This window comes from Pungitius pungitius, chromosome 4, assembly GCF_949316345.1.
Source record: "Pungitius pungitius chromosome 4, fPunPun2.1, whole genome shotgun sequence".
In the NCBI taxonomy this organism is placed as follows: Eukaryota; Metazoa; Chordata; class Actinopteri; order Perciformes; family Gasterosteidae; genus Pungitius; species Pungitius pungitius.
In genome coordinates this window covers 12,120,705-12,145,063 of record NC_084903.1, presented here as the reverse complement: position 1 = coordinate 12,145,063, position 24,359 = coordinate 12,120,705, and the positions used below count along the sequence as shown (strand labels likewise).

The window sequence follows — 24,359 nt, the reverse complement described above, 5'->3', positions numbered from 1 at the left end:
AGCAGACTATTTAATGTCATTTTACCTTCTCAGATTCAATCCAGGAGGCTTAGAAGAGTTAAACACATACGTATATATATATATATGCTCAAATCTTTTACCAAATATTATATTTAATATATAACTGTTGTATCGTTGAGCTTTGAAGGAAGTTCTCTTTGAGACGGTTCCCTCTCAGCCACAGGCGGTGCTGCTTCTGTCTGGGAGGAGACACGTTCTCACGCTGACTCAGCTGAGACTGATGAGCAGCTGCTCTGAGCATAACGCTGCCCTCTCTGTCATGAATGCTCTCCTGTGTTGCAATTAGGCCAATTCGTGCCAAACATTAGGGAATGCTAACAGTCTGAGTTGATTGCATTCTTGACAATACACTTTTCCCCCTGGAATGTCATTTCTCTGCTTCAACCCGTGTCAATAATCAGAGCGGGCCGTGGTGAACCAAGGCCTGGAAGCAGCTCAAGTGCAAAACAATGTGGAGAGAATAATGTAATTACATATACACAGACTAGTTTAATACTAACATAGTTCGTTACTGTGACTTTTAGCTTATATTTATGATCAATTTGGAGAATTTGAAGTAAGATATTTGGAGCACTAAGCTCCAAATTTGTTACTCTGTGCTCATGAATTTCTATTTTTAAATATCTGCTGTTCGGTGTTGACATTCCATGAGAGATACGAGATCAAGAGTTAAACTAAATAAATGCAGTTCAAATTCTTTTTGAGGGTTAATCCAGTGAGTCAAATGTTATTTTTGTGAGTGTATAGTTAGAATATCTTTCTCTTAAGTTCCAAGTCTTCTGTGAGCAGAAGCTAATTTAGGGCTTGTGGTATAAAACCTGCAGGTCTGCTCAATAGTGCTAAAAGGATCACACACACTAATGAGTTTCCTTGTGATGCAAAAACTAACTGGGAGGCAGGGTGCTTTAAGATACATCATCCAATATTGTTACATAACGGAAATTACAAGATGCCCAGAGACCAACCGCACCGTAATTAGCTTTGAGAAACTGGCTGGAAACTATTTGTCATGGTTTTGGGCTCTTCCTGCCCCTTTTCCCCCCCCTACTGGTTTTTAGTTATTCATACATTGTTTCCACAACTCACCAGCTGAATCCCATTATCTTCCCCCCCTCTCACACTAATTGTTACACACCTGTTCCCTATGTTGTTAATTATTTCTGCTATTTCTAGTTCCCCTTTTCCTCTGTTCCCTGTCAGAGTATTTTGCTACCCACGCAGGAGACACACTCATCGTCTTTATGCCTAGTCTTGTCCGATTACGTCTTGTGTTTACTGTCCTGATTCAGCGTCCGGTCCCGTCGAACAGGAGGAGTCCCAGCTGAACAGCCGCCACCCCGGCCAGCCGGCTTTGTCGGGAACGACGGGCAGAGAACCCCTCTTCCCAGCCCTCGACCTCTAGTGCCCCGTTTCACCGGGAGACCTTCTGTTCATTTTTCTAAGAAGACTTCAGTTGCCGTTTTCGTGCCTGCCTTCGCGGCGATCTCTAAGTTTGCACCTTCCCATTAAAGATCATCATTTTTCTGCATCTCGCTTTTGGGTCCTCTCTCTCTCCCCCTAACAGAATACTCTGACCAGTAATGGACCCAGCGGATGAACACCCGATTCGTGCTGCTGTCGAAGTGCAAGGAGCCGTGCTCGGGAGACACGACTCGGAACTAGCCGCTACTCGTCGTGCGGTGGATTCCCTGGCTGCCCAACTTTCGGACTTGTCCGCCCAAGTCCACCACCTCAGGAGGGCCTCCCCTGCTGCTTCCAGGGATTTGGAACCCCCAGAGCCCAGAGTCAATAATCCCCCGTTACGCCGGGGAGCCCACACAGTGTCGAGCGTTCCTCACTCAGTGTGAGCTGGTGTTTTCACTTCAGCCTGTCACCTACGCTAGAGAGCGAGCGCGAGTCGCCTACGTCATCTCGCTTCTAACCGGACGCGCTCGTGAGTGGGGCACCGCTGCATGGGAGGCTGGGGTTGACTACATCACCCAATTTGACTTGTTTAAGGGGGAGATGATACGGGTGTTTGATCGATCGGCTCATGGCGAAGAGGCTTCTCGCATCCTGTCCACCCTCCGTCAAGAAGGACGCTCAGTTGCGGATTATTCTATAGAGTTCCGCACCCTATCCACTACCTGCGGCTGGAACGAGCCGGCGCTCGTTGCGCGCTTCCTGGAGGGTCTCCGGGCTAGCATCAAGGACGAGGTAATCGCCCGTGAGCTGCCTACTCGCCTCGACCCTCTTATTGAACTGGCAATAAGAATCGAGAAGAGATTTGACCTTCGTCGTCGCTCCAGGGTGGTGGACATTCCTCAACCGGCCGCCTCACCCACCTACTCCCACCCTACCACCAGTGCTGAACCGGAGCCCATGCAGCTGGGCGGACTGCGCATTGCCGCCAAGGAAAAGAAGGAACGTCGCATCACAAACCGTCTCTGCATGTACTGTGGCGCGGCCAACCACTTTGTGTCAACATGTCCAGTAAAAGCCAGCGCTCGACAGTAGAGGAGGGATTACTGGCGAGCGCTACTTGCATCTCTCCGTCAAAGTCGTGCACCCTGATTCCAGTAGCCCTGCGGTGGGCGGGGTCATCAGTCTCATGTAACGCCTTAATAGACTCTGGGGCAGAAGGGAATTTTCTCGATGAGACGTGGGCCCGAAAGCAAGGTATCCCTTTGAAGGAACGCGAGGGGGTCACCTCCCTTTTTGCCCTAGATGGTAGCTCCCTACCTAGGGTCCACCTCCAGTCCACTCCCTTATCACTCACTGTTTCCGGCAACCACCATGAGACTCTTTCCTTTTTAGTGTTTCGCTCCCCCTTTGCCCCGTTAGTGCTGGGGCATCCCTGGTTAGCCAAGCATAACCCTCATATTAACTGGTCCACTGGTTCCATCCTCTCTTGGAACCTGTCTTGTCATGTCGAATGTTTATTGTCTGCTAATCCTCCCGTCTCCCCTGTCACTGTGTTACAGGAGGAGCCAGGTGACTTGGCCGGGGTACCGGAGGAGTATCATGACCTGAGAGCGGTTTTCAGCCGTTCACGGGCCACTTCTCTCCCTCCCCATCGTCCATATGATTGCGCCATCGACCTGCTTCCCGGGACTACGCCCCCGCGCGGTAGATTGTTCGCCCTGTCCGCCCCAGAACGCGAAGCACTAGAGAAGTATCTGTCAGAGTCCCTTAGCGCCGGAACTATCGTGCCCTCCGCCTCACCTGCTGGTGCCGGTTTTTTCTTCGTTAAAAAGAAGGACGGTACTCTGCGTCCATGTATCGACTACCGTGGGCTCAACGACATAACCATTAAGAATCGCTACCCCTTGCCACTCATGTCGTCTGCATTTGACTTGTTGCAGGGAGCCAAGGTTTTTACCAAGCTGGACCTTCGTAACGCGTACCATCTCATTCGCATTAAGGAGGGAGATGAATGGAAGACCGCGTTTAATACACCGTTAGGGCACTTTGAATATCGGGTACTTCCGTTCGGCCTTGTCAACGCGCCGGCCGTCTTCCAGGCCTTAATTAACGACGTTCTAAGAGACATGCTGAATATCTTCGTCTTTGTTTATCTGGACGATATATTAATCTTCTCTCCGTCCCTCCAGGTCCACGTACAACAGGTGCGCCGTGTTCTGCAACGCCTCCTCGAGAACCGCCTATTCGTAAAGGCAGAGAAATGCACTTTTCACGCGTCTTCCGTCTCCTTCCTCGGTTCCGTTATCTCAGCCGAGGGGGTGAGTATGGACATCTCTAAGGTAAAGGCGGTTACAGATTGGCCCACCCCTGACTCCCGTGTCGCGCTCCAGCGTTTCCTGGGCTTTGCAAATTTCTATCGACGTTTTATACGCAACTTCAGTCAAGTCGCAGCGCCCCTTACCGCTTTAACATCAGTAAAGTCAGGTTTCAAGTGGACAGAATCCGCGCAGAGAGCGTTTGATCATCTCAAATCCCTTTTTACCACGGCGCCTATTCTCGTCACCCCTGACAGCTCCAAGCAGTTTATTGTCGAGGTCGACGCGTCGGAGGTGGGTGTTGGGGCCGTCCTTTCCCAACGCTCCTCCTCTGACAATAAGGTGCATCCGTGCGCTTTTTTTTCTCACCGCCTTTCGCCCGCAGAGCGCAACTACGACGTTGGGAACCGCGAGTTGCTGGCCATTCGCATGGCTCTGGAGGAGTGGCGTCAGTGGTTGGAGGGCTCTACCGTGCCATTTGTCGTTTGGACGGATCACCGTAACCTAGAGTACATCCGATCTGCGAAGAGGCTTAATGCTCGACAGGCTCGTTGGGCTTTATTCTTTACCCGTTTCGACTTCTCCATTTCGTTTCGTCCGGGCTCTAAGAACGTGAAGCCCGACGCGCTCTCACGCCTCTTCGATTCCCCAGACACCTCCTCCGCGCCTAAGGAGGTCATCCCTCCCTCACGGGTTATCGGGTCTGTTGTCTGGGGAATAGAAAGAATTGTTAAACGCGCCTTGTCTCACTCTGTCGCTCCGCGTAATGTACCTAGGAACCTCCTTTTTGTTCCCGTAGTGGTTCGGTCAGCTGTTCTCCGGTGGGCTCATACCTCTAAACTGACTGCCCATCCCGGCATCAGGGGAACACTGTTCACAATTCGCCAGCGCTTCTGGTGGCCCACTCTCGACCGTGATGTACGACGTTTCGTCGCCGCCTGCACCATTTGCGCGCAGACCAAGTCTAGTAGCGCCCCGCCAGCGGGACTTCTAAGACCGTTACCCACACCGTCCCGTCCGTGGTCTCACATTGCCCTCGACTTTATTACTGGTCTACCCCCGTCAGCTGGCAATACAGTTATTCTCACGGTCGTGGATCGATTTTCTAAAGCTGCGCATTTCATCCCCCTCGCTAAACTTCCCTCGGCCAAGGAGATGGCCCAAGTCCTTGCTACGCATGTCTTCAAGCTACACGGTCTCCCCACTGACGTTGTCTCGGACCGGGGTCCTCAATTCGTGTCCCTATTCTGGAAAGAATTCTGTCGTCTTATGGGTGCAGCCGTCAGCCTGTCCTCTGGGTTTCATCCCCAGACCAACGGTCAGGCCGAACGCACTAATCAGATCGTGGGTCGTCTTCTGCGTAGTCTAGCATTTAGTAACCCTTCCTCTTGGGCAGATCAGCTGCCATGGGCAGAATATGCCCATAATTCGTTACCTACGTCTGCCACCGGTCTGTCTCCGTTCAACGGCTGCCTGGGTTACCAGCCCCCCCTGTTTTCCTCACAGGAGGCTGACTCTAATGTCCCGTCAGTAAACGCTTTCATTCGCCGTTGTAAGCGCACCTGGAGGAGAGTTAGGTCCGCGCTCTGCCGTACCAAGACCCGCACTCGCAAGTATGCCAACAGACGTCGGGTTAAGAGCCCTAAGTATCTTTGCGGTCAAAGAGTGTGGCTTTCCACTCGTAATTTACCCCTCCAGACCACGTCTCGCAAATTGGCCCGCCGCTTTATCGGACCTTATCGGATTTCCAAGGTCATTAATCCTGTCGTGGTCGAGCTGAAACTCCCCCCCGGTCTTCGTCGCGTCCATCCTGTCTTCCATGTCTCGTGCATCAAACCGGTCATACGCACTCCCCCCCGCGCCCCCCGCACCCCCCCGCCCCCTCCGGTGCGCGCAGAGGATAAGTCTATTTACACCGTGCGTAAGCTCCTGGATATGCGCCGTCGAGGTCGTGGTCACCAGTTTTTAGTTGACTGGGAGGGCTTTGGTCCTGAGGAGAGGAGTTGGGTTCCCTCACGGGACATCCTGGACCGCTCTCTGGTTGATGATTTCCTCCGCACCCGCCAGGTTCCCCCCTTGGGAGCGCCAAGCGGCGCTCCTTGAGATGGGGGCACTGTCATGGTTTTGGGCTCTTCCTGCCCCTTTTCCCCCCCCTACTGGTTTTTAGTTATTCATACATTGTTTCCACAACTCACCAGCTGAATCCCATTATCTTCCCCCCCTCTCACACTAATTGTTACACACCTGTTCCCTATGTTGTTAATTATTTCTGCTATTTCTAGTTCCCCTTTTCCTCTGTTCCCTGTCAGAGTATTTTGCTACCCACGCAGGAGACACACTCATCGTCTTTATGCCTAGTCTTGTCCGATTACGTCTTGTGTTTACTGTCCTGATTCAGCGTCCGGTCCCGTCGAACAGGAGGAGTCCCAGCTGAACAGCCGCCACCCCGGCCAGCCGGCTTTGTCGGGAACGACGGGCAGAGAACCCCTCTTCCCAGCCCTCGACCTCTAGTGCCCCGTTTCACCGGGAGACCTTCTGTTCATTTTTCTAAGAAGACTTCAGTTGCCGTTTTCGTGCCTGCCTTCGCGGCGATCTCTAAGTTTGCACCTTCCCATTAAAGATCATCATTTTTCTGCATCTCGCTTTTGGGTCCTCTCTCTCTCCCCCTAACACTATTAGAAACTATAGTTTATTGATGGACAACATTGCCATTCAAGAAAGACATAAGTTTGATCATATATACATTATGAAATAAACATGATCAAACCTGTTAAGTTAGAAATAGAATAGAAGAAAGAAGAAATAGAAGAACTGCTTTGTACTTATGTGCGTCAGAAATGAACACCAAGGATAACTGATGTATAGCTATCATAACAGGTTGGATATACTGTATATTACTTTGATATTTACAGACAGACTTCTACAATTTCCAGCCAAATGGGGCCAATATTGAAGTATGCAAAATGCATGATTCACTCCTAACTTTGACAACTATGATCTCATTAAAATACATAGCAGCCTTTTGTGAGCTAAACATACTGATGAGCATATATTGATGATATTTACATACAAAGCCTTTTATTGGCTTCCTCCAAGTCGTGTAGGATGTCTGATTGGCCAGCAGTTTGAGAGTAAAACATTTTATTGGTCAATAGTCTATGATCAAGTGCTCACTCACTTAGTACAGACACCCGTGCATGATATATATTAAACCCTGCAGAGTAAGGAGGGCTCAGCAGATTCACATGTGGGACTGAATCATTGAATTTCTTTATCTCCAGAAGATTCATTATCTCACGGTGAGTATTGATTAAAGAGTGCTTTTTTAGTTGTTTGTGAAAATGATGCTGTCACTGTTAGATGTCAGATGATGTGGTTTTCAGGATAAGTTGAGGACTTAGAAGACTGGATACTGGATGCTAACAGTGGGTGTTATAGTGCCATGTAGGATCGGCTGCAGCTAACTAATTCTGCTAATGGACGAGCGGCTGTTATCATTTCTGGCAAAGCTCCCAGTGTCACTATGTCACCAAGAACTATTCTATCCGCCTTCTATCCGCAAGTTCAGCATCTCTAACAGGGAGAGCGTGTAAGAGAGAGAGAGGCGATTCATAGCAGTGGGTGCATGCGCTAGATGAGTAAGTCTGTACTAATGAGAAATGGTGTCTTTTTTAATCAAATGTTGAGGACATTTTAAAAACCTTCTTTACAAAAATGTTATTAACTTGTTTGCATTGTATGTATCTTTCACAGGGAATCATGATAATGCTGAAACTCTGGAATCTCCTTCTTGCCTATGCGCTGATCAGTTGTCAGATGCACGTCTCACAGGCAGCGCCGTCCAGGTAAGGATGTGGCATTATTCCATAAGGAATAAAATACATTCACTTTTTGTAAAAAAAACAGAACTGGAGAGATTACTCAATCAAATGTGTATTTTCAGAACTAGTAAGGAGTCGATGTCGGATGGAGTCACACTTTCAAATGAAGATGCACAAGGGTTACTCAGAGCCATCAAGGAGTTCATGCAGATAACGTCAGAGGAGCAAGACCACCAAACAGCTGATGCAAAGAGGTATCTATCTATCTATCTATCTATCTATCTATCTATCTATCTATCTATCTATCTATCTATCTATCTATCTATCTATCTATCTATCTATCTATCTATCTATCTATCTATCTATCTATCTATCTATCTATCTATCTATCTATCTATCTATCTATCTATCTATCTATCTATCTATCTATCTATCTATCTATCTATCTATCTCGGCAAAATATTACACACTTTTCTTGATAAGCCCGACAGCTCCAACTTTGGTCTTTATTGTTGTTTTTATCAAGGTACAGCTCATGCATGAACTGCAGTCAGCTATTCACCCGTCCATTGATTCAGAACAATATCAATTGATGTGTTCTTGGTCATAAAACTATGAGGAGCATGATGACAAGGGAGAAAATGCATGACAGATATTACAGAAACTGAACATGCATAGCAAGACGACTCAACTACAACAAGATCTCTTCATGTGCCTGTTACGGATCTGTTTCGGATGTATTTCAAATATTAATTTAAAGCATGACATTTTAGAACATCATGCATGTCGTTATTGATATTTATTTGCATGAGACATTTACTGCAAGTCTGTTTCTGCATGTTTGTCTCATAATTGAAACTCACGTTTTGAGCTGAGGTCTATTCTTCAGTCTGTCTGAGTTAACGTTTGTATCCGGTTTCCGTTCATAAGACTGATGATGCATGTGGACCCTGTTTTTCTGACCAGCTTCTTAGGAACAGCTTTGCTTTCATTTTCCACCAGCAGCACCACCAATCTGAAAACTACCAAATGCTGTTACCAATGTAGTTCTGATCATTAAATAAAATATAGAAATGGACAGAAACCTGTATTTCTTATCTTCAATGTAACCTGGTTCTGCTTTACTGTAATAAACTCATCTTTTACATGGAAGCTCCTTTAATTCATTTCGATTCCAAACTTGTAGATGTACATTACTTATTGAACAAAACATGAAAGGAGAAAAGGGTCAGCATGACTATAATGCACACACAGTGATATGAATTACTTCCTGTTTCTGTATTTTTTATTTTGTTTCATTTGTTGTTGACGATACTAAACTTTCAACTTATCAGTCAGTCTTCCCTAGCGCTGACTCAGCTACTGAGACAAGCTGTGTTCACTGTCTTTTCCATTCTTTCAAGCAATGCGACAGCACAGAAGCGGGCATGCAACACAGCCACCTGTGTGACCCACCGCTTGGCTGACTTCCTGAGTCGGTCGGGAGGAATCGGACGCAGCAACTATGTCTCCACCGACGTGGGAGCCCAGGCGTTTGGCAGGCGGAAGCGGCGCGGCCCTGTGTGAGCACATGAGCAGATGTGTGGTATGTCTTTGAGGAATGTGGTGTAGATGAAGTACAGGAGAGCAATTTGGACTAAATCATTCAACTTTACACATATGTGTAAGATGCATAATTATGTATCATACAATTTTAGAAGTGAGATTCCTACATTTAAAATTTCCTGAAATTAGATATAACAAATCAATTTTTATCTTTTTGTTAAATATGGGCTTTGACAAGTTAATCTTAATGATCATTTATGTACGCTGGCCAAATCTGATCTGTGGACAGTGAAATAAAGGTTATTGACTCCACTCTTCTCTCTGAGACAGGTTGAGTGTGTATGTAGTGTGTGAGTGTTATTGTGATCCCTGTGGCCAAAAATATATTTTTCAACTAAGGAACGTTGATACCAATATCTCTTTGTCTTAATATTCATTTGTCATGAATCTATAAAAAATTTTCTACTTTCTCAAAGTTAAACTCTTCAATGGTTTTCTATCCTCTCTTTGGCTCCAGTGCCTCCTTTGAGTGACCAAACTACATCATCATCTACCTTCAAACACTGGGAAACATCAACAAACTTCTTCACAAACATCGATGGACCTACAGTTTTTAGAAACCTGTCCGTATTCATTCTTTGTCTGTGCTTGAAATCGGATAAATAACAATAGCACTGATGTAATCGTTATCGATGCAAGAAAACTGAACAAAAGTACCTTAAAGGAATGGCAGTATGTTTTTCTCTGTTTTTGCTTGGATCATATTATCCTGACATGTATCTGTATAACTGTACTGCAAACTCGAAGTCTGCACTTTCAAAAAGAAAACTTCAACAACTACGGCTTTCTTGTGCCTTCATGTAATACTTCCTTAGAGTTCCTTATAGTGCAAAATGCAAGTGTGAAAAATGTATTAATCTATATATTAAACTGATCGTTTATTGAAAGCAGGAATAAATTGTATTTTAGCTACATTATGTTTTCATGTCTTCCTGTGTTTTTGTTTAAATGGGGGATATAAGCTGTAAACCATGCATACTTCACTTGGAAAGGTTCATGTGTTATGTCTGACAAGCGAGGGCATCCAATCATGCAGTTTATCATCAACAGAGAGGACACGTTGTATTCATTAGACACGAGTAATTCAACCTTAAAGAATATTTATTCACAATGTTGTGCACTGTAAGCTGTTTTTGTTGTGATATACAATGGTGAGCAGGTCTCTGGCAACTCAACACTTTTCATTTATCTTTCAATACCTGGCTCATTTTGCCCTCAAGTGGTTATAATAAGCCACTACTTAAATCTCTGATGAACGATACAGTTATATTTTCTCATTGTATTCATCCCTCAACCGTATTACCTGTGCACACATTGTGCGACGTCTCATTAAATGCTGATATAATAGTAGGAGATACATATCTAGTTTAGAGTATTTACAGATGACCCCTGGGATGCATTATGTCTTACATACAAACTATTAAGTCTATTAAAAGCCTGATATCAATTAGGCTTCATTTAGTTAACTCCTATAATATTGTGGGATTCATAATGGACTGTTGAAAGAATCAACACAGAACCAGAGATAACATCTATTACATTCAATGTGTTCTTTTACCCAATGAAAACCAGCGGCCTACACCCCCGAGAATGCAACACAACTCAGTGCATTCAACAGACAGTTTGTTACGCCCTCCTCTACAGTGAGGATACCGTAACTCGCCGTCACACGTGAGCTGGTCACCGGGAGGGTGAGGTGAAGTAAAAACAGTGTGCGCACAATCAGGACAACCAAAAACACCGTACCGTTCAAACCAGGTTTATTTTGAACTATAATACGGTAGTGGGGGAAAAGGGGCTGAGCGGAACCAAAGCAAAGAAATGAATGAAAAAGACCCCTAATCTACCTAGTCTAAACACAAGTTTGTTAAACTCTCTAAAAAGTACAGGTGGGTGGTCCGCCCAGATCTTACCTAGTGTGTATAGACAGAGGTTTATCTACGGGTAGTATGTAAACCCCAGGGTCTCTTACCTACACACTCCCATTGTGCGGTCCCCTTTTCCCTGGGACAAACAAAACAAAGAAACTGAATAGCACAGACAACGTGATAACAGAATAACAAAAATAACTTAACCTTCACTAGTTCAAGTGACCAAATATATACATACACCAAAACAAACAGAAATGTCACTTGAACGCCGCTCAAAACAATTGTTCGGTTGCAAAAAGTTGTGGGTGAGGGTGATTAGTGTCTGCAGGTGGGAGCTGGCAGGGGAGATTATTGGCTGGTGGGTGCGTCAGAACACCTGTGGGAACAAAATCAAACACACACACCCCCTCCCACAAGCAGGCCGAGGCACGTAACACAGTTATACAAAGATAAAAGAAGATCATCCTTTATAAGTCTGAAACAGCTCAACGCAACAACAGTCTGGTCAAAACGATGGGAAAGAAACATCCTAACAAAGCCGACACTCAAAGCCGAAGAGGATGTTAGCTTGTTGCTAGGAGGGACAAAACGCCCGTGGACAAGGAACAAGGTTACAAAAGGTGGGAGGTATGGACAAGCAGTGGTAACATCAGGCTCCCAGATGAGATACCAGTGCAGGACCACATGCTGTACGGTGAATGGACAATGAGCGGCGCTCAATCATGCGCTTCTACTGAGTAATTGCTTTTCTCACGTTGCACTATGCTGTGAACTGTGCTGTGAGCGTGCTGAAAATGAATCCTGTCAATGGCAGTGTATGTGACGTTTGTAACATCTTGCCGGATTTGAGTTCAAAAGGGCCAATGGCTGACTGTGGAGTCTCCTCAGCCTTTGTTTAGTTCAAGTTCATAATTGGAATCTTGTCACATTGCCCGAGCCAGGTAACCGGCTTTTAATTGTCAGATGTTTTTTTTTAATGTTACTGATATTTTGTGAAACCACGGCAGACTCCTTCGTTTATTCCGTATGTGAACAGTTGGTCAAACAAGATGTTCACAAGAGTTTTGCTTCCTCTTCCTCCCCTTTTGGAAAATATGGTGCGGTGGCGGCAGTGAGGCTATCCTTTCCCTGGACAGCCATGACCATCCTCACGTGGGATCTCTAAGAGGCTTAATAGCTCCCTCGAGTACTATTTCTCTGGAGTTACTGTGTAACAGACCCTGAGCTTCACGGCTGCTCGTCTTCCCTAATTGACGTGATTGTTGTAAAAGTTGTTTGACCCTCACAGTCCAGCGTCTCTTCAGGGAGAAAATACTTGAAAAGATTGTGTATAACACAAAGGGATTATTACGCAACAACAACCCAGTGTAAATCCAGTGTAAATTGCAGCAACGCACAATGTGGGGGTTAGTGGCAGTTTAAAAAACCTTACACCTTGATAAAAGTGGGACTTGTGAGCAGTGGCGTAGAGAAGTAAACTGTAAACTCAGTAGTATCAAATCTAGTTCAATGTGTGCAGTCGACAATTATAGGATTTTCACAACAAAGTTGAAAGTTTGGCCCCTTTTAAAACACATTTGAATACATTTTTGGAGTTGTGGACAGTGTGTTTGCTGCTGTGTTTTTGTAATGCGGGAAGCTCGATCTTTGGTGGCTGTTTTTACAGAACTTTGTGAATCACTGTTGTCCACTCTAACAAAGTACAAAGTACTTTATTAACAGTAATACAGATGTGATTGCCAGAAATCTGTCACAACTCTATCATGACCTTGGTCAATCTGACACAAATTTGAGAGTTATTTCTCTAATAGATTCTGATCATTGATTTCAATAGAACATTTGGAAGGTTTATTTCACTTTATTATTTACTGAAGTAAACCCTTTACACTTTAGCAACAATTAACAAAGAAATATACTTGATAACAAGACAAAGTCACATTCTGTTGATGGCTGTGCATGATAGAAAGCCAATGCTTTGAACTTTTTATTCTAAAAAAAAGGTGTAAATAATGAAAAGTGTCCGTGGTGGTTAAAACAGCCAAGGGTTTGTTAAAAATGTGAAAGTCTCCCCTGAGTTTTGACAGACAACACATCCCGAAGCTGATTAGAGAGAAGAGGGTTGATGCGAGCAGCCATGTGCAAACTGAGCTGTTTGAGAGTCCGGAGCCTCGGAGGAGCTGATGCCACAGAGTCCGGGGACGAGCATCTGTCACTTTTCCCTCATCACCATGTGGATGACACACTACGAGTCAGTTAGCTACCATATCTTACTTTTCTTGGTTAGCTGCAGGAAAACTGGTTGTTTGGGACACAAATTTGACACATATTGATCACTTTTTTTACTTCTATCTCAGGAGAGAAAAAGGCAACAATAACGTAGATAAAATAATAATGTATACTTCTTTGAAATACACAGATGTAGACGTGAAAAGTGCTTTTTGCCAGCGTACAGTTTTTGTCGGCATCTGTCCACACACTTCCACATTTAAATCCCGATTTGAGCATTAAGACTGAGACGTACCTGAAGAATTCTGAAATAGCGTTTTAAGCCATCTTCAAATGTGGTTTTAAATGAATTGCATTGTTATGCTTTTTCTTTTGTGTTCTCAAGCCTTTCCAAAAACCCACCCAGATGCCATCTGGATGTGTCAAGGTAGGTAAGCGAGGCAGTAAAACGCTAAGCCCCTTCCACATCCTTCACCTATTTCAGTCACAAACCCACAGCAGACGTGGCTAAACTCAGCCATTAAATGTCTCCATGTCATGTCTTCTCATTTGTTAGCTATCGAGTAGCTACAACCTAATTTAAATAAACTTTAAATTCCAAAGCAATGTATGGCATTCACTTACATATGGAACACACATCGGTTCTACATCCCTTCTGCATCTCTTTTGGTGCCACCGTGTGCCCGATTTTGTGATAGCATGCAAACATGCTGTGCATTTACTCTCCATGGGGAATTCATAGCGGTCTAAAAATGTAGACAATGCATTGTAAAGTTCATACACGCTTGACTTAACAAGTGAAACACAAAACAAAGAGGTTAGGCTAATGTACACAAATGTTTTGGCAGGTTTCTTGAAAATAATTTTTAATTTTTCGAAACTCAAATGCTTTGACCCTGCAGTTTAACACAGAATAATACTAATCCAATCAAGGTACTTGTGTGTTTGACCTGTGAGCATCATGTTAAATAAACCTTTAAGATAAGGATGCTCTTAAGTATTTATGTGTAGGTGAAGTTTTGTATTAGTTGACTTATTTAAACTTGCTGCGAATTACACCTTACGACTACAGCTTATATACAAATCCTGATCCCCCACTTGTTGTCCTAGCCTTTTGTAGAGCAGCAGTAGTTCCTACATTCATGCAGCACATCACTGACATGCTGAATCAGAGCATTCATTTAGTCAACGAGCCTCTCTACGCTAATGTAGTTAAGATGATTTTCAAACACACCCCAGTACGTCATTTTGGTTCCCAAAAAAAACATTCTTCTGGCTTCAAGAGCCTTTTCAATAATACAGAGCTTTCATATTATATTCATAATGCACTACAGCGAACACTGCAACCAAGTCTGCTGGGTTTAATTTAATATAATTTCAGGGCCTCATTTGGCTTCCTCCATGTCAGGGGTAATGAAACTTTTGTATTTGATCTACAGCCCCTCCATTTAGATTTTCCCAATTTCCAAGATATCAAGATGAACTTTATGCATCGCATTAAATTCAAAGAGAAAAGTAACCACGTTAGGACTCTACACTCACAGTTATTTTTTTGGGCCACTGATGCCCCTAAGTACTTTCATTCAAGAAAATAAAGGGGCACAGTTGGTTCCTTTAAATAAACATTTTAAAAGAACTATACAGTATGCATAAGACACAGTTGCAAAAAGACTTAACAAGGAGATCACTAAAGTATTTTGAAGCATGAGATGTGCTTAATGAATGTAGGATTTTGCAAACAACAGTGTGTTTAATAATATTTTTTAGGCTCCAACCTTAGAGGTAGGGTTGTAGTATTTTATCCAATCTGAATTTACTCAGAATAACTCAATGGAAAATTAATTAAAATGCTTTCAAAGATGTTAGTGAACTGTCTCCATTACCAAAATTATAAATAACTATAAAAATCTGCAAGTTGATTACACAGAATTAGTTTGGATTTGGCTGCCTACTGAAATCAAAGAAACAAGAACATAATTCATCCTCAAATAATATTTGTGCCAGAGATATTCAAGTAATAAAAATAGATGTATTAATAGATAAAGGTACCTTATGTTGATTACATGTGTGTTTATACATGGAAATAACAGTTGCCTGTTGACCTTTGTACTTTTTATCTTCCAAAAGCTGTGAGCTTGAAATACTGAGGTTCATGAATCGGAACTAGAAACTGATCTGCTTAATTTATTGACATGAAAAACATTATTTAACTACTACACTATGTCCATCACCTTCTTAGTTATTACTTTTTCTTGTGTAAATAACAGCTCGTATTCAACTGACCATCAGCCAAGTCCAAACAACCTATCAAAGAACACTGGTTGTTATAACCAAGAAACCCCTAAGATAAAAACAGGTTCCTTCATTGATTTAGTAAATGTTCTTAATACGTTTGTCTAAAAAGTGTAATTTCTATTCATAAACTCAAGATGGCAGCCAAGAGCCATTCAACTCTGGTACTCCATTAAAACATTTGTATTTATGGAATATGTTGCTGTTTTCTTTTCTTCTGTGCCAGACGTATACAGGACATCATTTTGCCTTTCCTTTCTGGTTGTAGAACTGAATTAAAACATTTATGCAAGGAAGAAAAATAAAGTTGAAAAAATAAAAAATATCTTTGTGTATGAGATCAGCATACCGGATGCTTGCTCAGTATCAATGATTAAATTGAACATGAAATGACAGAAGCCTGTGTTGTCTCATCCAAAATGATAAAGTGTTCCTGTAACTCTAGAGCTGGTTTATGTCAGTAAATTTATCAATACCATGTGTTATGCAGTAAAAACGCCAAATGCTTATTTGCAGTACGAGTGGTGGTCGTTAGCACATCGACAATAGTATTAACCACTGTTATTGTTTTATTTCAATCATTATTTTAGTAATTTTTTTAAATTGAAGCCCGAATGATGTGAAGAAGTCAAATCACTATCCTATTAATACTGAACCAACGCTTTACGGCACTGCTGTGAATGTTGAGTTTAAGAACATTAGCACATCCATGAACGCCGCTCATATCAGAGAGCGAGAGCAGCTTTCTTGACGCCCTGGATATCAAACGCAAGTCATCGTGGAGCTTTTGGTCACTTTCTAAAACCTCACTCATCACTGGGGCTTATTTACCGTGTGGAACAGATATTTCTAAAGACAACATTAAACAGACTTTGTAAGGACCGCGTTGTGCTCCGTCAAAGATTTAGCTCCTTGCACACCCCGTCTCTCTCTCTCGTTCTCTCTGAAGGCCTCCTTTGTAGGCATAGAAATGCCCTCTGTGTGCTCTGAAATGTAAAGCAGGCCTTCTACTCAGGTATGCATGCTGCTGTTGCTGATCTGTTTAATTGTAAATGACAGAGGGCTTTATGAAATGCTGTACTTGTTAAAGAGGCGTATCACACGTCCTGTCAAGGAGACGCATACAACATCTAGTTCTGGTTGTTTGACTTGTCTTTAGGGCGTTGTCATAGGACCAGGCTCGATGAATCAAGGCTGTAATGCTTGGACATTTATCATCAGCATTTTGTCAGTACGAATGTATCGATGTAATGCTATTCATCAAACTTTAAAGAAAATCCAAAATGTAGGTCCTCTGATTTGGAAAAGATTTATGGTAAATTTACTGTATATTTATTATTTTCATTAACCTCAACAGTTCAACAAACCGTGGCTTGCTATTAATCTATTTGCACAGATAAACACAAAAGGAAACAGCAAATGCCTACAAAATATTACATAGTTTTCAAAGCCTGGCTAGTTTCATGCACAGATTCTCTATTTATATGAACACGTCTTTACAGTTATAAAGGTTCCAGCTGCACAGTGAAACCCGACGGTCACCCTGCACACACTGTTGTACGGTTCGGAGACCATCGCGCATACCAGCACACACACAGATAGAGGCTCACGTGCTGCTCACATTGTCTCCAAGCCACACTTTTAACTTCAAAGCCCCGCTCACCCTTGTGTCTCATGGGGAATAGGAGACACCATAGCGGCTCGTCTTTGCTGCTTCGCCGTGGTTAACTATGACCCCGGGCCGGAGCAGCACCTCCCAATGCCTCCTGACACCGGAGCAGGGGAGGTGGAGAGGAGGGGGGGGGAGGGGGGGGGGGGAGTAGGCATCCTGTAGCTCCACAACACACTGCCTTGTGCCTTAAACAGAGGTGCATTATGCACACCGGCACAAGGCTGCACTCTTTGAGAGCCGTATAAGGATGAAAAGCACATAACCTCTGGAACAAAGTTTGCTTGACCAGATTGGCCCAGTACGGGTTTTTTAATGTGAATAATTACATATTTAATCATCAAAAAAAAAAGAGTAGATGTCTGTGTGTCATGAAGAAGAGATCGCAAGAGTTTGAGTTATACTGCTTCAGAGGGAAAAATCAGGCGTCATCTAAAATCGAAGAAAATTTGAATTATATCAAGATTTTCTTTTAAATGTCTTCGTTTTTATGTGTGTGTGTGTGTGTGTGTGTGATGTGTTTGCAGGCACATAGATGTTGGCTCCATGTCTGGAAAGCGTCCTCCCTGTTCAAATAGTTGTCTTTAGCTCAAAGGAACAATGTGGTGGATTTACTTTAATATGAACAAAGCCTTTGTCTGAGGTGCTCACATACGAAACGGGGGTCCAGAGTCCAGGAGCAGCTTTGAACTCTCAGGTCAAAGACATCACAGAACTGACGCGGTGATTCGCATTCATCTTGTAGCTCACACGGGAGGCTCGTCACATTTGTCCTTTTGATTGTCCTCTATTTCTTTAAAGGTCTGCCTGGAATCATAGGTCATCTGGAGGCTTTTATGTAGAGAAAAACAAACAGGTTCTTATTCTTGCTTTTCACCTTATGGGAGGAACTAGACAGAGGTGAACTTCCACCGTGGCTCCCTGCCACGGTAAATAACAACAATTTAAATTTTTTTCAAATCAAAAAGACTGACACTTTACACCTAGCAAGAAAAATACTTTGAATTAAAAGACCGTATGAGTTTTTTTACATATCAATGGAAAGGTGGGCATTGATATGATATCCACTGCCATGAAATATGCAAAGCAAGACCACCACAGAGAATAGCTGAAAACACAGGTTCTTTTGATGTTAAGTCCTTTGGTTGTGCATGTCTTCATTCAACTAGCCTGTGGAGGTTTTAACCTTCTGTAAAACTTGCACTCTCCCTCTCTTCACCCGACGATCTGCACTTGCTGAATTTATTCCGTGAACGTTGTGTTTGACGTTGCAAATGTTCCTCAATGCCCACAATAGCATCCCACTATCCAGTTCACTAATATCATGTAATAAGTACAATTTGGTTAGTAATGTATTCTAATTATTTTGATGGCCTCTGTCGAGTTATGTCGACTGAACGTAAAGTTCACTGCCTTTAAAATCAAGACTTTTTTTGGCCCAGTAACGTTCTTCCGTGAAATGAGAAAATGTCAATGTAACTCCCGGTTGGATAAAAAGAAGACTTCCTTTGTTGGTAATATTATTTTCACACACACACAAGTGCACACACCCACACACAGACGCACACTCCTTTTCTCAAACAAACAAAATAATAGGGACAAATAATCAATCAACGGTGGAACACGTATCCTTTGACTCCGGGCTATTATTGCTCGGGTGAGCCCATGTGTGTTGTGCTTTATTGACCGCTTTGGTTTTGATGCAGTGCGCAGTGCGCCGAGCATCACAATCTAGATCATTATGGAAAAATAGCATCTTTTCTCAATCTACGCTTTCTTCCTCATTTTCCTTGTGATGTGCAGAAGTCTCCTGTCGGAACCGTAAGGGCCGGGCGGAGTTCCAGCGGTGACCTTGACACCGCTGGTCTTACCGGCTTTAGATGCTCCTACAGAGAAGCTGGGGATTGGTTAGTATTCACTGGACATAACAAGGCCTTTGATGTAGCCCATATTCTCTTTACTCACCCACAGCATCAACATTTAATGAGACCTGATACCAGCCTTTTTAGGAGCTGTGAATATTTCAGATCAAGAAAAGTGTGTTCAACAATACGGAAAGATCACGTTGGGATCAGAGGTTTATTGTGACCTGTGTGTTCCAAGTGATATACTTGAGTTATGTCTTTGTTAAATAGGATATGTTCATTAAAATAGACCCATTTCACTCTCTCTTAATCAGCAGCACATATGTCATGGGAGGATTCTGCCTGGAGCTAAAAACGTGTGCATAATTTATAACTCCAGGTCAGGCTGGGCAATGAGTGCATATTATCTCAACAAAGATGCATTCCTCTTACATCATTCCAAATTTACAATTATGTCTTGATGTCCTCTATGTTGGATTTCATTGTGAAAGGATCTTACATACGGTTTAGCCTACTGGTACACATTTGAATGAAATCTTAACACAAGCAGTTTTCCTCTCTTTTCAAAGTCGCCAGCATCAATCTAACACAAGTTACGTGTGTGTGCCTGCGTGTCTGTAGGCGACAGTAACGGTGAGACACAGAGAGAGTGTGCAAGAAAGTGCCACGGTGAGCTGTGACACTGCAGGTGTTTAAACTGTGGTGATGTAATTGGTCACAGGGGGAATAGAAACAAGAGCTTCACAGTCCTTGATTTGATCCCTTGGTTATTGATTTCTCAGTCTGCTTCTAACAGAAATAATTGCCACATGTAATGTATTATTCAATTACAAGACACTGCTCTCAAGTTTGGGTTTGATGGTCCTTTTTGAATCACTGAGACCTATAGATAATTCAACACTGTCAGCCCGTTAAGCAGCGCGAATATTAAAAGGTATACGTTAATCCTGCCTATTTATTAGCAGCGGTGACGTTCACCAGTACTCAAAGTTTCCCATTTTCAGCCTTTGTATAGTAGAAAGAAGTGGGCTTAACTTTGGCTCAGATGCAGGCGTATCCGGTTGTTGTGACTCTCATGTGTTATACTGGTAGTCAAGCTATTCTAACTGTTCATTCTAAGCCTAATGAACATCCTTTAAACCATAATGTTGCACTTTGATCTTGGCTGATTTAAAGAGTAAAAACCAAAAGCTGTAAAGTTCAATAAAGAATTCAGACAGTGCTTTTTATTGTCTGCTTTATATTGACCTGATAGACATTTTCAATGGACACCACAACTTGGTATTCTATTTCAGAATCAAATGATTGAAAGGAAAAGTTGATTGATTACCTAACCTGACTCCCATTCTCTTCTATTATTCTTTTTCCTCTGAATATTTTCAGTGTAACTTATACTTACAGTGTATTTAGTCACTTCATTCAACCTAGTAGTTCTAGTCTGCTTCATTAAAATACACACTAAAATCCCTTTAGGTGTGTGTGCGTGTGTGCATATGTCTAAGATTTTTGTAACTTAATGCACAAAGGAGATTTAGAGACAACAATGTGTTTGTAATGTTGTGGATCCTATTTGTTTTAAGGACACTCTTTTGTTTTGTGACCAGGCACATTTTGATTTGGGTGGGAAAATCTGGGGAGGATTGATTTATTTGGATCTCTGAATGCTCAAGTCACACTTAATGTGTGCACGGAACAGTTTCTGTTTTCTAGATAATACTCGTTGCTTCATTCATTTCTGAAGATGGATCAGTTCTAGTGTTGGAATCTAAAATGTCTTCCTTGCTGTGCACCACTCTGTGACACAGTTTTAATGATCAGCCATCCGGCACTTGTTTACGGCTCAGCTTCCCAGTCATGTTCCGTTAATACCTACTCCTGTTAATATTTATCGTCAGTCTTAATTGGTTTGATGTCCCTACACTGGTGCTGCTGTCGGCTCGCTTGTTGGAACAACATCGGTGTTGTTTCAAAGTCTTTATTATTGTGACAGTCAAGTTGTGTTCATTAAAAGTCCTGTTCATTAAAGTTTCACTTTCCATTTCCATCAGTGAGAAGCTGATTCTGTAAATGCAAGGGAGCTGCAGAAGAGTCAAACCCGGCAAGCAATCACAGGGGAGGTGCATAGTCTGTATAAATTATCAGGAATATGAACTCGATCGAAGATGTAAATTGCACCAATGGTTCGTTATGTGGGGAATTGCTATGCATTTCATGCAGCGATAATAAAAATGAATTTTTGAACAAAGGGATCTTAAAATAATATATAGTCTACAGAGACTACCCACATCAAACGATTAAGTAAAAGCTTTGAAATATATCTTTGTGGTCAGAAGTAGGAAGAACTAGCCCAGTGAATATTGTACTCAATTCAAGTTTGTCAAAAGAAAAAAACAAAACCAGAGTTAATTAACAGTTATTACAGGCCTTTTCAACCTAAATTTGACTTTCAAATATTAGCTCTTATATATAAACTATGCTTCTGGCATTTGCAAATTAGCTTCAGTGTATCTTCCCTAATTAGACCTCAATGAACCCACAGCAACCCACACACAATGATATTAATAATTCAGCAACATAAGATGCATTTAAGAGTAGTCATTAGAGTGCATTTTAATTGCATTGTATTCATCTGATACACGTCACCTTTGTAATTTTGTAAAACTATAAGGCTTAGGTCGGAACGCAATTAAATGACGAGGTCATCATGAACATTGTAATGCAAGTATTTTAGTAGCTTTCACAGGGCTTTAAAGAAGCTCTCATTATGAAAAAAGACTACTGCTTTGTGTTGTCGAGCCCAGTTTATTTTAGGTCAGATCCATTTTACCAAAGCTCCATGTTTTTAATTGGATTGGGCTTCATCATCATCTCATTAGTTGATCACTACAATATATGAAAATGTATCCGTGTGTATTTCACATTAACGCCGAAAGTTGCACCACAAACAGCTTCAGTTCCTGATACTTAATGAATAAACTTAATTTCTGTCAGTTTCCCACCAGTAATCTCAAATAAAGGCTCCGCCTTGTCTTTGTAGAGCATGCCTGTGGTACAATTAATAGTGTAGTTTAGTAACCCCCCCACCCCCCTCCCCCTCCCACAGACCTCTCACTTTTCTCTCCCCCACCCACTTACCCTCCTATCTCCATCCTCCTGCCATCTCTCTCTGTCAACAGTGATTTTGCCTCTTGCCGCTGATCAAACGCACCTGCCAAGCAGTGCTAACATTCCCGAGCATGTTCGCTAATTACCCACAAAGCCTTGCAGATTTATACTCCTAATAGGGGATTTTCCTCAAATCGGGGGCAGGGTTGTGCTGCATTACAATGGTATTTATTTACTCTTTTGGGGGAGAATCTCTCGGGATAATGTGCAGTATAAATGTTTTAAGGCAAATAAACTTCTAATTTTATCATTGTACGAGAGCGAATAACAGCCTCCCTGTTGTATTACCATTTTCAAAAAATGGTAAACAACGGTAGTACAAAGGGTTAAAGACACTGTCATAATCATCTCTTGATTTACATCCAACTTAAAGCACTCGTGTGCCATTGCCATCAGGGAGATCAACAACAAAGCTCAGCACTGATTATAGTCCTCTTCTTTCTGTGTAATTAGACAAAAGAGGCTTTTATCTGTGCACTTAATAATGGAAATGATAGATTAGGTGCTGAACAAATTGCCAATTACTTTTAATGCGGAAACCAGTTTGTAAAACAGCTGATAGAAAAATAGCTTGATCAAGGTCTCACCGTATGTATGATCAGATAAAAGCTATTATACAAAGATATTAAAGCCCCATTAAAGATTGTAAAGGCTGTTGAGCATGGCCGTTCTTAAGTGGAAACATTTTGAACTTTCCTCTAAAATTAGCTGTATATTTAGTGGGCTCAGCAGTAAAGCTGTGTCATGCACCAGGACACTACAAGTGGCCTTTCTCGTTTGCATTAAAAGTAAAAGCTTGTTTCATTCTGTCCCCCCAAGTTGTGTTGGGAAAAATGTCACATGACGATTTTGACGATCAATTGTCAAAATCCTACCCAGATCTTTCAATATGTACCTTTGCATTTGAAAGAGTCAGGAAGACTCTTTAGTATGGAGCTATAAGCAATTTTTTGTGTTCCTTAAATGCAAACTCGACCATCTGTAAGGAGCATACTTAAAACAAACAAATGTGTCCTGATACCTTCAAACATCCTGAACTCTTTCTAAAGTGCTACTCACATACAAGAAAAATATGGTATTGCTTTGCAATGGTGTCTGAACATACAATTTAAATAATTTCCACCTAATGTAAAATAAGCAAAACCAAATAGGTAAATGCATATGAAAAGCTTCTTTCTAGTTGTTATGAAGGGCTTTAGAGCAGTTGAACTGTTGTATTATGCGCTCAAATGTCTGCACACTTTATCATCTTTGCCAAAAACAAGAAACCGTATTTTGCAAAGACCCAGGTTTTGAGGGCTTCATCTGGACCGAGTCTGGTGGTCTAATCGTCAGATATCATATTCGTCAGGAGAAAGCAATCGCTTGGGAGAGTGTTTACCGCCTTTCCATTTAAAAGAGAAACAACTTTTCCTCATCCTGCTGCTTTCTGCATGGTCAGCTCCCCAGTGCTGCTCCGATGGAAGGCAACCTGCTCCGTCAGTGCTCGACAGCAGTATCAGCAGCAGGGTGTGAGGAGAAGCAGAATATGCTGTGGAAGAAGTGCTTGAAACCAACAAACTCAATTAACTTAAATTGCATACAATTAATGTGGTATTTGATGATAAAACCAATGTATTCCTAATTTTAAATCCACATCTTTAAATTTTTCTCTGTTTTTAACATGAAAAAAAAAGTGCAGTTGGTCAACATTTTTCACATTAACTATTCATTTTCGTGTGGAAAGTTAAACGCACATGAATACTTTGACAGCATCACTACCACACTGATTCGTGTGTTTTAACTGATTCACTTTAGCTTATTTATGCTCATTTCAAAGAATTTCACTATTCTCTAAAAATGAATTAAAATACAATACTTTAGGATAAACTATGCCGTGATCATTTCTTTTGACAATTAGTGGAGAGGAAAAATCTCAATAGACTAGTCTCCTTAAATTACCCATTTAAAAAAGTACTCTGTTTAGATTTCACAAATTGCATTTTTACTCTGCTTTGTGTGAAAAGAGAAATGAATCAGATGTGACCTATTGCAGCTACCTGACATTTATTAAGGCGGCGATTGTTGCTGTTATATGTGTGTTTAGAATAAGTTGCAACGGGGTT

General features: G+C 42.3%; 1 protein-coding gene across 2 annotated transcripts; it reads left to right on the top strand.

Annotated features, from left to right (window-relative positions):
* The first annotated feature begins 6,954 nt into the window (after positions 1–6,954).
* Positions 6,955–10,245, top strand: calca (calcitonin/calcitonin-related polypeptide, alpha). Of its 2 annotated transcripts, none has more exons than XM_037490451.2 (5): positions 6,955–7,039; positions 7,494–7,585; positions 7,684–7,815; positions 8,965–9,123; positions 9,624–10,245. In XM_037490451.2, exons 2-5 carry the CDS (start codon positions 7,500–7,502, stop codon positions 9,637–9,639), a joined length of 393 nt encoding a protein of 130 aa, XP_037346348.1. In that variant the 5' UTR covers positions 6,955–7,039; positions 7,494–7,499; the 3' UTR covers positions 9,640–10,245. The 2 variants fall into 2 exon arrangements, with proteins under 2 accessions (XP_037346348.1, XP_037346357.1); XM_037490460.2 differs by having other exon boundaries at positions 6,956–7,039; positions 8,965–9,146; positions 9,624–10,243.
* Positions 10,246–24,359: the final 14,114 nt, after the last annotated feature.